This window comes from Schistocerca serialis, chromosome 3 (genome assembly GCF_023864345.2).
Source record: "Schistocerca serialis cubense isolate TAMUIC-IGC-003099 chromosome 3, iqSchSeri2.2, whole genome shotgun sequence".
NCBI lineage: Eukaryota > Metazoa > Arthropoda > Insecta > Orthoptera > Acrididae > Schistocerca > Schistocerca serialis.
The window spans coordinates 355,952,767-355,968,059 of NC_064640.1; the positions used below are offsets into that span (position 1 = coordinate 355,952,767).

Below are 15,293 nucleotides of genomic sequence, written 5' to 3' on the forward strand. Positions count from 1 at the left end.
TTATGTGGGGGATGGCTGGATGTAATTTATACGTTACTGCTGGCATACCAATTTTCACTTTGTTTATGCAGCTTTATTTTTATCACATGGATGGCTGATACATTTCTGTACAGATGCAATTTGGAGTTTATATTCATTTTTGTAACTTGACTTGTACACTCTTACAGCTGATGATATCTGTATCTTATCACATGATAATTAAAACACAAAACAGTGTCAAGGTTTTTCTCCTTTTTATGTCAGTCTCTTGGCTTCCTTAATAATGGCCATCTAGAGGCTGACATCAGCCTTTTGTGAAAGGCCGTCAGGGGCTCAGGATTTGTTTCCTGGGTACAGGCTTGGTGACCCTAAGGTTCCTGAGCTGGGGACTGGTAAGTGTCACCAGTCGCCTGTCACCATAAGCTCTGGGCATGCTGCAGCAACCACTGTGCAGCATGATGGTGGAATGTTGTGTGTCATGGGCTTTACCACCCGGATCACATGGATGGTACAAACTGCTGTTAGAAACCCCTCAGTCTCAAGGTGTGCTGTGCGCTGATGAGGTGGAACAGTCATTTGCGGGCAACTTCTGAAGAACCTGGTGTGCCTCTGTTGTATAAGGCTTACTTTGCTATGTGGGGCTCTGTCTAGGTGAACTTTTATTCCCCTAGCTGTTCATGGGACCAAAATGGATCCTTCGAAATTTTCCCTTCCTCCTCTCAGTGGAAAAGGTAGACTGCTGGAAGGTACCCAATCTAACAAACGGGCTCATGTAGCCAGTCCTTCTGATTCATTCTAAAAGTATTGTCTTGAGTAATAGAACACGTGCTGATTATCAGAAAGTGGTTTTAATAGTGAGAAGAAAAGAGTGTAGTTTTGAGAAGGTTTCCCCATCCTATATCCCAAAGGGTTTTGAGGGAACCTGTGGCTCTTTAAAAACAGTAAAGTGCTTGTGCAATGCGACATTGTTAGTGTAAACTTCTAGTTCCCAACCATCAGCTAACCTCCAAGAAGGTAGCTGCTTCGGGGAGTGTGCAATAGACACTGAACTGTGCAACACGTTGAACTACAGCAAAGGTGTTGTGACTTGCAGGGATCTCGTTCACATTCCCAAGGAGGTATTGTGATGTGAGTGGGCTCCAGAAGGTGTAGTCGATGTGAAAGACATTGTGAAGAGGGTAGATGGGATCTTGTAAATTCAGATTCCTTTATCTTGATATTCAATAGTATGGAAGTCCCTGAGTACATTAAGGCAGATTTCTTTCATCTAAACATGCGGCCTTATGTCACCAACCCAATGCCTTCTTTCAAATGCCAGCACTTTGGACATACTAATTGTGGGAGTCGTGGAGAAGCCACTTCGGGAAAATGTGGTAAGGCTGCCCATGAAGAGTCGCTTTTACATCTCCTTTGAAGTGTATGAACTGCTCTGGGGCTCACTGTGTCTGGAGTCAGGATTGTAGTGTATACCTTGAAGAACAAAAGGTGTGAAAGCATAAGACTCTGTAATGCATTCCATATAATGAGGCCAAAAAAATAATAAAGCTATGCCGCCCACCAATGTTCACTACTTGTACCTCCTTTGTTTCAGTTCCTAAACAGCTGATGTTGCTATGCAAACAGAGGTTGCTACTATCAGCACTAGTACCTGCGTTGGTCAATGTACTTGTGCTGCTGCAGTCATTTTGAAGCCTGTCCCTCCCTCCAAAACTTCAGAAAAAGCGTGGTTGCTGACAATGCAGAAGTCCTGCCCCTCCAAAGACTCAGTCTGGTCCACTGTCCAGTACTGACACTACCACTTCTGCAGTTGCCTCCTCGGACCAAAAAATCAAAGTTGAAGGCAAAGAAATGTCCACTGGTGGGGATGGGAAGTACACAGTCTGACAGTATTGATGTCATCCTTTCAGACACCTGTTTTGACTCTTCTTTGGAGGCTATGGACCTTGATGTGAGACAGGGACAACCATCTCAACCAAAGACTGAGCTCCACCCATTGTGGGCTCCCCTCCCAGGCCAAAAGTTAGGGTGAAAGTGTTACCTCATGATAGACGGCTCCCATCTAAAAGTGGAACATTAATGGGTTCATATAATGTTATAAAATGTGACACCTGCAGTCGTCCTTTTGATGTTATTTATTATACAGTTACCAGTTTTGGTGACTCAATATACGATCTTCAGGCCTTAACTGATGCCAAGGGGGTTAACTCCAATCGTATACACAATCCCATCAGTGGCAGACATCTCTGAACTGGTTTCCATAGACTATAACATTGATGTGTCTCCAACCCAAAAATGCCAACATAGCTTCTGAGGTGTTCCATTTTATTACATAAGTGGATGACCGAAGTCCCTCCAACCTTCAGTCAGAAGGATGGACATACGAAAACTTAATGTGTTCAGGACACACATGGAGGAACCGAAATTCCTTACAAAGGCACACTCCCTGTGCTTGTGTTTAAGGAAACACATTTCAAGGCCACTGGTGCCCCTGTGCTACTGGCCTGTACCCTCACCTGACATGGGAAAGAGCCAAGATTGGGGTTACTGTCTTTGTCAGTAACGCACATCAATCCTATCAATCCTCTGCTCTCTCCTTGGTTACCAGTCTAGAAGCAGTAGCTGTTGCTCTTCACATGGGTGATAAGATCACTGTCTTGCTCCCTGTATCTACCTCTACAGGATGTGATAGACTCTGAGGCTTATATGTCTTATTGCACAACTCCCCTGCCTGTTTCTGCTACTGATTAATTTCAATGCCCATAATGTATTATAGGGCTTGAACTATACTTGTCCCAGGGGTCGAAACTTGGAGAACCTCATGATATCTCAGGAGCTGTGCATCCTCAACACAGGCAGTCTTACTCTTCTATCAGCTGCTACTGGCTTGTCCTCAGACAATGACCTCTTTTTCTGCTCTCCAGCCATTGCAGTCTCAACACAGTGGGAAGCAACTGATGACCTTTGTTCCGGTGACCACTTCTCAGCGTGGATTCACCCACTGGAAATGGATTGCTTGAACAGAAATCACCGAAATGGATGGGCAGCAGGGCTAACTGTACACTGTTCAGTCAGCTGGTTGTGTTTGAACACCATGACAGTGTCCAGAAATGAGTGGATCACACATCAGACGAGTGATCCTGCTGACTTTCCGTTCCAAAGTCTTCAGGTCATCTTAGGAGGCAGCCTGTGTGCTGGTAGACTGATGAGTGTTGTTCAGCAGTCTGGGTGTGGCATGCTGTTCTTCGATGGTTTAAATGCCTCACAACAGCAAGCAACCTCACAGCCTTTCAAGTTGCAGGAGCCAAGGCTCAACACGTAATTAAGGAGAGCAAGGAAAGGTCATGGCAAATGTTCCCGGGCTCCATCAACGGTTCCACATATTCTACAGAGGTATGGACAGCCATCGGGAGGATTTTCTGGGGCACAGTTGTTTACCAATAGCAGCAGTGCTGAAATGAGGGTGTTTTCCAAACAATGCCTGGTGTCATCACTCAGACAATGGCAGAGCATTTTACAGCAACTACTACCAATTCCAGCTGGGATCCAGTGATCTACCGTTACTGTGTGACTGCAGAGAGGGACAATATGGACTTCAGATTCCACAATTTTGAGGCTTTCAACTGGCCTCTTGCCATGTGGGACCTGGAATTAGCACTGCCTGAAACTCAAGATACTGCACCCGGTCACAACCAGATCTAGTGCTGCATACTTCGACATTTGCCAGCAGCATCAAAGGAAATCCTTCTCGAATGTTTCAATCTTATATGGCAGACAGGAAACTTTCCCAACTCCTAGAGAGAAGCAATTCTGCTACCTCTCCTCAAACTAGTAAAAGACCACACATGTACCAGTAGTTATCAGAGTGTCGCCTTAATGAGCTGTGTAGGAAAGACCCTGGAGCAAATGGTTAACTGTCGTCAGGTCTGATTGTTAGAGACCAGGTAATTCCTTAATCACGCTTGGTGTGAATTCCAGATTTCAGTCCACTGTTGACAACCTTGCCATACTGGAGACGGCTATTCAGCAGGCTTACTTACAGTACATCACTGAATTGATATCTTCTTTGATATAAGTAAGATGTATGATACTACTTGGAGAAAGTATTGTCATGCAGCTCCATCAATGAGGCGTTTGTAGCCATCTCCAGATCTCCATGCAGTCTTTACTGTCTTAAGTGCTTTTTTTAGATCCCAAGTTGGTGACATGCTGTTGGATCATTTTGTGCAGGATAATGGTGTTCCTAAGGACAGTGTTTCAAGTGTTACTCTCTTTGCTGTACTTTAAACAGAATCATGTCTATGGTAAGGAGTCCTGTATGTGCTCCTTATTTGTGGATGATTTTGCTATTTATTTGTTACTCCTCCAGTGTTGCAGTCGTGCCCTGTCAGATGTAACTAGCTGGCCCTTGTGGCCAAATGGTTCTAGGTGCTTCAGTCTGGAACCACGCGACCGCTACGGTTGCAGGTTCAAATCGTGCGTTGGGCATGGATGTGTGAGATGTCCTTAGGTTAGTTAGGTTTAAGTAGTTCTAAGTTGTAGGAGTGGTCTGCACAGAGAGGTTTTCAGGTTTCTGCAGAAAAGTGTGTATGTGTTTTCATTTTAGTCATTATCATAGTATTTTTAATTTACCTGACTTGCATATGGCAGACACCATTTTACATTTGAAAGACTCAGTCAGGTTTCTGGGCCTCATTTTTGACTCCAAACTGTTATGGTTACCACACCTGAGAGAGCTGAAACCCAGAACCCAGAAAGCACTCAATATCATAAAGTGCATTAGCTACAGGTGTTGGGGAGCAGACAGGGCACATCTGTTTAGTTTTATAGGGCTTTTGTGTGTTCACGCTTTGACTGTGGATGCACATTGTACAGCTCAGTGAGGCCTTCTTATCTGAATATCATTGATGCTATCCATCTTGAGGGGATTAGACTGGCCACAGGTGCTTGCAGGACCAGCCTCATACTCCAAATTCACTTGCATACAATACTGTTGCTCGTCCACCTTTGGAACACCTTTTCTCTAATCGTCTATGAGCAACAGTGCCATTTGCAATCTGCGTGCAGTGTGTGCTGGAGTCACTTAATATGGGAAACGTAAGTCCTCAAATCCAGGATTTTAACTACCTGCCACTGTCATCATTGCATAGTCCCAGGGTAATTTTAGAATTAGTGCAGTACAGGAGAGATTGCACTCCTGCATATGTTTAAATACTATATTTTCTGCCATTTTAACTGAGCGCCACAGCTCTACAGCTGTCTTTCTGGATGGGTTGAAACAGGGGCCCCATTGTTTGCTCTGTTGTTTTCCCTGATAGTGTCCTCAAGGTTTAACTGCCTTGAGACTCTACTGTCTTTGATGCGGAACTGTACACGATCTTGTGGGCACTGGAGCAGATGAGGTGTGCTTAGTTTGCTAAGTTCCTTGTTTGTTCAGATTCTCTGAATGCTCTGGACTCTCTACAATGCTCGTATCCAGCAGATAAAGTAGGCCAAAATATCCAGGACATCCTCCATCAATTACAATGGCTGGGTGGGGAAGGAGGTGTCCTGCTGGGTACCAGGACACATGGGTATTGAGGGGACCAAAAGGGCGGATGTAGCAGTCAAGGAGGCATGGAGCGATCTTCAGTTATTTCAGTGTGCTATCCCCCTGCATGCCATCACCTCGCTGTTTAAGTAGAGTTGTGTGTGTGGTGTCACCACCAGACACCACACTTGCTAGGTGGTAGCCTTTAAATCGGCCGCGGTCCGTTAGTATACGTCGGACCCGCGTGTCGCCACTATCAGTGATTGCAGACCGAGCGCTGCCACACGGCAGGTCTAGAGAGACTCCCTAGCACTCGCCCAGTTGTACAGCTGACTTTGCTAGTGATGGTTCACTGAAAAATTACGCTCTCATTTGCCGAGACGATAGTTAGCATAGCCTTCAGCTACGTCATTTGCTACAACCTAGCAACGCGCCATTACCAGTTACTATTGATGCTGTAAGACATGTACCGTCAAGAGTGATGTTCACCATTTATGGATTAAAGTTAAGTATTCCAGCACCTACGTTCATTTTTTGTTAGTCTCATTTCCTTGACCTGTTCCAGACCTCATGCCAGCCTGCGTGAGCTAAAACGTGTGCCTTTCGGCTTCCTCTCATAGTGGGTTGGCTGTCTTGCCAATCCACAACAGTGTGTCAATGGGAAGATGATTGGGTGGGTGGAAGTGATTGGTAATAAGCTTTGGCCACAAAGACGGGATGAAGTCCTGCTTACTTGTCTTCACATAGGCCAATCCTCTGATGCATGGCTTCTTGCTCTGCCAAGAGGATCCTCCAGTGTGTGCTGCCTGTAGCATACAGATGACTGTGCACCACATTTTACTAGATTATGTTTTATTTTTAGACCAGAGGGCGGCAGCAGCAGATGTCCCCTTTGTTTCAAGTGACATTGAAAGGAATGTGTTTGAGAGTTTTAAGATGTTGTGATATCTCCAATGTGTTTCCAAAAATTTTAGGATGATGTTCCTAATCTGTTAACAGGATGACTGGGTCACTCATGTTTTTGTAAGTGGTCGACCAGTCACTTTTCCCTGTGCCTTTCCTTTAGTTCTTCTGTGGTTTTACTTCTATTTTAATCCCAGGAATGGTGCCTTTCACCCTTCTCCATTGTATTAATTCCTGTGAGACATGGTGATTGTGTGGTTCCATGTGAGTGGCATGGGAGTGAGTGAATGAGTGTCATTTTATAGGTTTCCTTCACACTGTTAGACAACAATTTTGGACATTTTAATCATATTTGTTTCTTTCAAAATATGTAAGGGCACTGATAGCCTCAACACTGAGCACCCGTAAGCTCCAAAAAGAAAAAAAAAAGAAAAAAAAAAACACACACACCTACCTTTGTGTGAAAGTAAAAACAAGAGAATATTAAATTTTCATTTGGGTCTATTGTATATTGTCTTTGGCTTAGCAAGAACATTTGTTCTATCAGAGAATAGGCTGGCAGTAGTCTAAAATTGAACAAATGTGAGAATCTATATTGAGGTAACAGTTGGTGGCATTGTAATTAGGAAAATAATGTGTTGCAATTAGTCTTTTATTATTTTCAGGAGTTATGGACAAGGTAGAGGGACGCAGCAGTCGGCTGGTGGTCAAGATCCCTTTGGACACAACCGGTACGGGGGGCCCAGACAGCCACCTGGCTATCCTTCACGTACTGGCTATCCTGCTCCACCTATGGGACCACCAGCACAGCAACCCACAGGGTATCCACCACAGCAAGACTATTACCGTCAAGATCCGGTAATTATAGTCATTTGTATAAAAGTAAATCATACTTCTTCATTAAAATGTGAAAGAAATAACAATGCTGATATTCATTTACATTTTCTGGAGCAATGCGATGTATTTTTGAATACCTACAACTGTAAAGAAGATGACAGAAGATAAATATGGAAATGGAGTGGGATGTTTCTTTTCAAGTAAATCATCCCTCCATTTACTGTAAGCTTTTTACGGCAACCATGTGTAACCAATATTTGGGTGGATGAATGTACCTGTGGTACACTAATCACTGTGTCATGTTAGTCAGTGATTATAACTGTAGGAAGCAATGCAATATTAAATATTTTGTTACATCACATAAGGTTTTACAGCTCCAAATGCTATGCCACAGAAATTGTAAATGCATGAGTGTGTCATACCATTTCTTAAGTATATGTGTAATTATGTTCTATGTTGAGTGAGATATCTAAATTATATGGTTTCCCTTTTCATCCATACATAATTGTACCATTTGTGTTACTGTGCCTTGTAACTTTCTCATTGAGGACATAGACAATTAAGGGATTGTATATTCTTTCTTGAGTAGTTCTATTTAAGCCTTGTAAATGTTGTTACAGCCTGTGTTGCAGTTACTGAAAATTTTTAACTTCCAAACAGTCTTACCGCAAGTTCAACAGCCCACAATTTTTCAGATCTCTAAAAGGTTTACTGTAATGTTTGTCTAGATGTACGTGGTGCCCAAAACTTTTAATTTTGAGACTTCCGAGATTTCCATCCACATTTTCTTAATAAGTGTTTCATGATTGGTTAATTTAGACACGAGTATAACCCATTATAAAATATATGTAGCTACAGTTTTATAACAGCCTCGGCTGGTTTCATAGGACAGCATTGTAACACTAACAGTTTCAGTTTTTATTAGCTGCCTTTCTTTTAAATTCTTTAATTCTGTGATATGATTTGCTCCCTCGTTTGTCACATTCTTTAGACTGATATCCTGTGTGTCAAACTACTGACTTTGTATTTGAGTGCCTCATTGCCAAATCAGTATTGTATATTAAAATTGCATCTAATTGTGCTTCATTAAGTTTTCACTGACTAAGCACAGATCATGAAGTGAATTCACATTTCAACCAAGAGGAAGGTGGATCTTCATGACTGTAATCACTTGGTGCACGTGTGAAACTGTGCGTCTTCTGTAATTTGTTTTTCTTGTCATTATAAATATTGTATGTTTTGGGCCTGATTGTACCAATACCACATCATGCAATACTGTTCACACCTGTTTGTATGGTATGCTACAGATACTGCACAGTGCATAACAATATAGTACAGCTGGTATGTACATAGACACATTATTATATATTTATGTTATAGAAGTACTGTGCATGGCCTTTTATCAATAGAGTTCATGTAGTGTTACATTACTCAGTGCATATTCAATCATTTCTTATCAAAACATCAGTGATACATGGCATACACTTTTCTCGAAGTTTTAGCTTCCCTTTGAAGTTCACTCATTTGAGATTTTCCAGCCCCTTTCAGATGTAATGGTAATACTGGCAGGTTTCTTTAACATTTTACGGAACAAAGTTGAATGGTACAAAGAGAGCAAATCAAAAGAAGGTTGTAGAGGAGCAGTGATGATGTCTACCAAAATGCTGACTTTGCCTGTGGCATTCCAAAACTCTGAGCACACCCATTACTTATTCAAGACTCTTACAAATAAATGTCAATGATACATTGAAGCTACTTAAGTTAAATTAGTGCTCAGCCTGAGAGGTCTACATTTTTAAAAACTCAGAGGGGAGATAAAAAAAAATCTACATTTCTTGAAGTTGCTTCTAATGCAGTGTCGGATGGACTGTTGGCAGAAGATTTTAAAATTGGAGAAAAAATAAGACAGTAGTTGGGAATGTATTATCATCCCCCCCCCCCCCTCTCTGCCCTCCATGTGCAGATGGAACTAAATACAACATGTCAACAGAAAATTTCTGTTGTCCATTGAAAGGTAATTTTCTAATTATGTTGAATAGAATAATTTCTCTGTAGTAAGCTCTTTGAAAGTCACACATTTACATTATCATTACAGGTAAACTTACTGTAAGAATGAAGAAGAATAGTGTGTGTACTTGTCATTGAACAGATAACTTTCCACACAGTGTGTCTCAACATAGTTGAAATTTTATTATAAAAAATGTGTATTTGCAGTTGATAATTTACTGTTTAATGTACTCGTCATTGGTACATAATAATAATTAAGGATAGTTAGTATATACAGTAAAAATCATGAAAACACGTCAACCTTCTACAGATCATAGGTTTTTTAAAAAATCGAATTTCACAACTTGTTTTAGTTTTGCTCCTTCTACACAGTTATTTCTGGGTAATCAAAAGTTGCCGTAGTTCTGTTGATATTCTGATGGAACTCTACTGTGGCATAAGTTCATTAGTTTTGTTCTTTTTATAGATGAGAGAAGCAAAAATGTTTACATTTACAGTTATTAGGACTTCATGGTAAAGAATGTTCTTCTTAGTATGTAATCTGACTTGCATGTTACCTCATGAGTAAACTACACAGAATATGTCACTTGATATGATAGAAGTATACGATACAAAAACAATCACTTTGGACACAAATTTCTATTTGCACTTGATGTAGGAAACACTATGTGAAATCTTTTACATACATACCTGATGTTACCATCAGTCTGCATTTTTAAAACTGTCAATAAACAGTGTAATAATAATATGTAATGGGATAGGTCAGTATTCACTACATAGAGGAGGCTTTGAAGTGCAGAGACATACACTGAAAGAGGCCTACTATATACGAGGGTACTTGAAATAGTAAGTTACACTGGTTGTCCCATGTTAAGACTATTGTGCAACAAGAATGGCACATTGTCAAAAGAGGGTACATGTTCTAGATGTCCTGCAGACACTGTTCTACTGGGGTATGGATAACAACTGCATCACAGTGTGGAAGTGAAATGGCACGGAAACTGTAAACATACTCCAAAGCTGCAAAGTCTTAGTACTTGAGTCTGTAAAAATCTTATGGATAAAAGTCTAATTTTCTCACAAATGCAATTTGAAATTCTGGTAGTATATGGACAAAATGCAGTGTTGCATCCAGCCATAGCAAAATGGTGCTTACAATGTGACCAAGGCCGCATGGGTGTGAATGGTGCTGATAGGGCAGGATGACCAGTGGCATCTACTACAGATGACAATGTCCAAGCAATTGACAAACTGATTTGAAACGGTCACAGATTTTCCGATGATGAGGATGTTCACACAATAATGCTCAAATGGCTTCATAACAGAGGAGCAGATATCTGTTGTCGAGGGACTGACTGACTGACAGACAGAACATTCTGATCATTATTTACAGATAATTGATGATGTTGAAAAATATCGTGTATCTGTGTCACTTTGAAGTGTAGTGGAACATTCAAGAAAATATACTTAGACTGCAATTATATTATGAAACATACTTTTTGAGTCTCTTTGTAATATCAGCTATCAAACTATTCCCTTTGTCAGATGTAGGCAACAAATTCTCCTCCTCCCCATCCCCCACAGACACACACACACACTGCCACTGCCCCCTCTGGGCATTCACTGATAGTATGTAGCAGTCTTCTTTCAATGTGCTTGTCTTCCACTCACCACCACCATTGTGTAGTGAGTAGCTATCTATCATAACTCTTTATTTGTTATCATCTCATCCTAGGTTTTCCGTTATTTGAATAAACAGTGTAATGTACTCTGCCTTAAGGAGGACAATATGCCTGCAACACTTCCACCCTCGAGATTAATAATACAGTATTCTCAGTTGAAACCAACAATATTATTATCTAGTTAGGCTTCATTATGTGCAAAAACCTCAGTTGAAATGTAAAAATTAACAGTCTTAATATTCTAAAACAAAGTTCTTGAGATTTGATCACTTGAATTCATGTGATTCCTACTTTGAAATTGTTGCAGATAACAACACTTCATATAAATTTTATGATTTCTTGAACACCAATTTGAATTTCTTCCCAATATGAATTTCTTCCCAATATGAATTTATAACACATTCTGGGACACACAAAGCATACTTGTTACTTTTCTGCCAACAAGTTTTAAACTAAAAGCCCACCCCTACCTAATTCTGAACAGAGTTTGAAAATTTCAAGTCGTCATAAACAAATGTGTATTTTAATTTTTTTTATTTTATACATACACTGTCTGTACATTATGTATAATTGGGGATCATTTATATCTTTTTAGCTTCCTCATAGTTATTATTCAGGTAGATATGAGATCACATTCTCACTGATACAAAAATGTTATGATTCTGATGTACTGTTTCTAATAAGGGGAAAGTGTGAAAATGTACAGCACAATTGCAGGTCATTACCAGGAATAATTAGTGCAGTTAACAGCAAGGAGCTTGTGAACAGTAATGTATAAACACTTTTTTTTTTTAAATGTTATTCATGAAGAAACAGAAGTTATAGTTTTGTTACAGTTTGTGTTGTTATTTGATATTTGTTTGTGAAAAATAGTTACAATTGAAAGTAAATACTGCCAACAGGTATATTCTGGTCAACAAGCAACTACTGCAACTGGCCCAGGTGGTCAGATGTATCCTGGAAGCCCTCATAGTAAATCAATGCCACCTCCAGCTCCACAGACCCCTAGAAGGCATCCAGATTTTGCAAAAGACCCACAGCAGTCTCCCTATCCACCATATAGTCAACAAAGGCCTTCTATATACGGTAAGTGGTAAGCACTGTAATTTGGAGGGTTCTTAAAAGTTTAAAGATTGGGGACAGGAAAAACAAGCTAAGTCACATAGTTCTTGGTGCTGTTAGGGGTCTCTTCCCAGCTTATGAGGACAATATGAACTTTCTCCCTCTGTTTAGCTATTTTATGTGATATTCCTCATGTTTTAAAGTGACAGTAAAGTTTCATAATTTGATATTGTGGACATATCATCATCATCTTTGTTTTTCTCTTTACTTTGTGGTGTAACAGCCAGGAATTATTTGTTTCTGGGATTTTTTTGTGCCATGTATATTAGACTTAATTTTTGATAACCACAGTTTGTCAGTTGTATTGATTCAACCCAAACATCTTCTATTTGTTGTATGTAATGAAAATAATTCATTAGTTACAAATGAGAAACTATAGAGAGGCAATACTTGATTTCAAAAATTTAACACTTTAACATAAAGCCAGAGTTAGTTTTTATTATTCTGACAAAAACTTAAAATCCCAAGTGTATTCCAGCAACTTAAGAACAGACCTCTGAAAAAGTAAAGCCTTGCTTACATCCGTTTCAGCATGGGTAGTTAAGTGTTCGGCCACTAGGGGGCATCCAGTCCCGTATTTGTAGCCTAGATATTGTGTTCTGGTTCAGTTGTTTGCCAATGGATATCACCTTTACTGTTTGTAGCTTAGGGTACTTCAAAATGGATGGCTGTACAGTGATCCTAAGTTTGACATTGAATTTAGCACCCCAGAAAGTGAAGTAGTATGTGATGTTATTTCGTTGGAGACTGAAAGTGATAAAAGTTGAACACACTGTACTGACAAGTACTCACCAGTGGTACGAGATAAATACTTATACTGTACTGTGACTAGCTCCACCAATATTTCCATTCAAAGGGACACACTGTGAAACACATGATTTGATTCCATATCTACACACAAACTACAAAATGACTTTATGATTCAGGATACTTCAGTGAAAGTCCAGTGCACAAGTATATTCTGGATTTTATTAACAGTGATCTTCAAAAATTTGTAAGTCACACTTACTTCAAAAGCTATTTTCATTAATAATAAAATACATTTTTGGAACAGTTTGTGAAGAAAAGTCAATATATCAAGGGATTAATTTTCTAATTTTGGAAATATGAAATACTATACGTTACAGTTACACCAGTTTATTGCCGCATTATATGGAACTGCATAGAAAGTAAATAGAATTGAGTAACACCGGTAATTACAGTACTCAGTGATAATTTTTTCTGTTTCTGTATAGAAGGGCAAAATGGATGGGCGCGAGATACCTTGCAGAAAGCTGAGCATCCATCATCTCTGACTTATGCTTAGAACCATACAGATATATGTTTTGTGTTCGTGTGTCCCTGTGCCACCATTAACTATTTGTTGAAGGGCTCGTGTATTGTTAAGCATGGAATTTAAGAGGAAACCTTTCCAAAATGTCTTGACATCCAGCTTCTCAGAGCTCTAAAAAACATTCCAAGTAAATAACTATTGACCATTTCTTGCTTGCTTGATGAATTCCGACGTAGCATTGGTCCATTGCTGCTTTTGCTTCATGTTAATGATGTGCCATTTTATTTGCATTGGGAAGCAGAATTAATTCTATTTGCAGATAATACAAGCATTTTTGTGAAGTTGAGCAATGAACCATCAACAAAGAAAGCAATGAACCATCAACAAAGAAAATGGTAAATGATGTTTCTGTGAAAGTTACTGAATGGTTTTGCACAAATGGGCTTACTGTAAACTTTCAAAAAATGCATTTAACCCGCTCTTGTACTGTTGAGAATATCCTCCCTTCTATTAACTGAGTACACCAACAGTAAATAATAAACTGGGATGGAAATTGCAAAGTGTTTGGTGTGAATGTGATGAAAACATAAACTGGAAAAACCATACTGTAGACCTGCTAAGATGTTTAAGATTTGCTACTTTTGTCATAATAGTAATTGCCAACTTTGTGAATGTAGAAGTCAGCAAGCTAAAATATTTTGCTTGTTCATTGATGTCATATGGGATAATACTCTGGGCTAACTTCTCGCCTAGGCAAAAAGTGGTTGTGGCCCATTATAAATTAAACAGAGTTATGTATGGAGTGTGCACATGTAAATCTTGCAGATATCTCTTTAAGCAGCTGGAAATATTAACCACAGCCTCACAGCACATTTATTCACTTACGAAACTTATAATCAGTAATCAGTCCAAATTTTACAGTTACGTTGATCTTCACAAATACAACACTAGAAGTAAAAATTACCCTTTAATGAATCTAACTTCGGCATAGAAAGAGATTAAATATGCAACTGTACAGCTCTTTAAAAGTCTACGTACGGGAATAAAATGTTTAACAAATAGCAGAAGTGTTTCCAAAAGTAGATTAAAGAGCTTTCCGCTTAATAACTCCCTATACACCATAGAGCAATTCTTGAGTAGAGATAATTAGTCATTAAAAGAAGCAGAAGAAGATCAAGAAGAACTGTAAATGGCAAACATGCAGCCATTATTTTCAATTTTTTATTTAGTTGTAGATAAAAATTATGTGTTTGTTGTCACATTCCACATCATAATAATTATCATGAATTTTATGTGTGGAGCAATTAACAAACTTTATGGAACAAGCAACAAACCAACTGATAGCTTTAGTGTGCATGAGGGGGATCAGGTAAGATATACAAAAATAAGTGTTTCTCACTTAATAGTTTTTGAAAAAAGATTTCATAGAACACTGTGTCTCGGCACAGGCACCAACATCTGGAGAGCAGTAAAGCCTTAACAAAAGCCACCTCAACACAGAATGCAAAGAGCACCTCTGTAGCAATGAAAGGGTTAAGTAACCTTCCACAATAGTTCACCGAGAGTAGTTATGCTAACAAATGTGTCTTCAGGTTGAGTTTAATGTAGGTTCATTTGGGAAACAAATACATTACAACATTTATATATCTTCCAGAGTATGGTACATTAGTTTGCCTTTGATATAAGGATTGTGTACCAGTTGTCTTCAAAACTAATGCCTAGAAATTACATTTTACTGTTGCACTCATGTAGATAGAGTTCTCTCTTAGGAGAGAAATGATGCTTAACAAGTTTGACTTCATAATGAATATAATTTCTGGCATCATTTGTATTTCTACCTATGACATGTTCTTCATGAACTATTTTTCAGTACAACTACCAGTTTGTCTCAATATTTTTCAAACCATTACCTACAAATCAGGATATGGATTCCAGCAACAACAAAATAATGAAATAGACCCTA

The 15,293-nt window shown here is 39.4% G+C and overlaps 1 protein-coding gene across 1 annotated transcript in view; it reads left to right on the top strand.

The window, feature by feature from the left end:
* The window catches only part of LOC126470837 (uncharacterized), a 65,383-nt gene that overhangs the window by 37,039 nt on the left and 13,051 nt on the right, over positions 1-15,293 (top strand). The window contains exons 29-39 of the mRNA XM_050098853.1: positions 168-238; positions 7,075-7,369; positions 7,867-7,913; positions 8,554-8,587; positions 8,749-8,980; positions 9,103-9,154; positions 9,302-9,341; positions 10,805-10,882; positions 10,989-11,115; positions 11,553-11,702; positions 11,809-12,021. Of these exons, the coding sequence (XP_049954810.1) occupies positions 168-238; positions 7,075-7,369; positions 7,867-7,913; positions 8,554-8,587; positions 8,749-8,980; positions 9,103-9,154; positions 9,302-9,341; positions 10,805-10,882; positions 10,989-11,115; positions 11,553-11,702; positions 11,809-12,021 (1,339 nt within the window). The remainder of the gene's footprint in view (positions 1-167; positions 239-7,074; positions 7,370-7,866; positions 7,914-8,553; positions 8,588-8,748; positions 8,981-9,102; positions 9,155-9,301; positions 9,342-10,804; positions 10,883-10,988; positions 11,116-11,552; positions 11,703-11,808; positions 12,022-15,293) is intronic.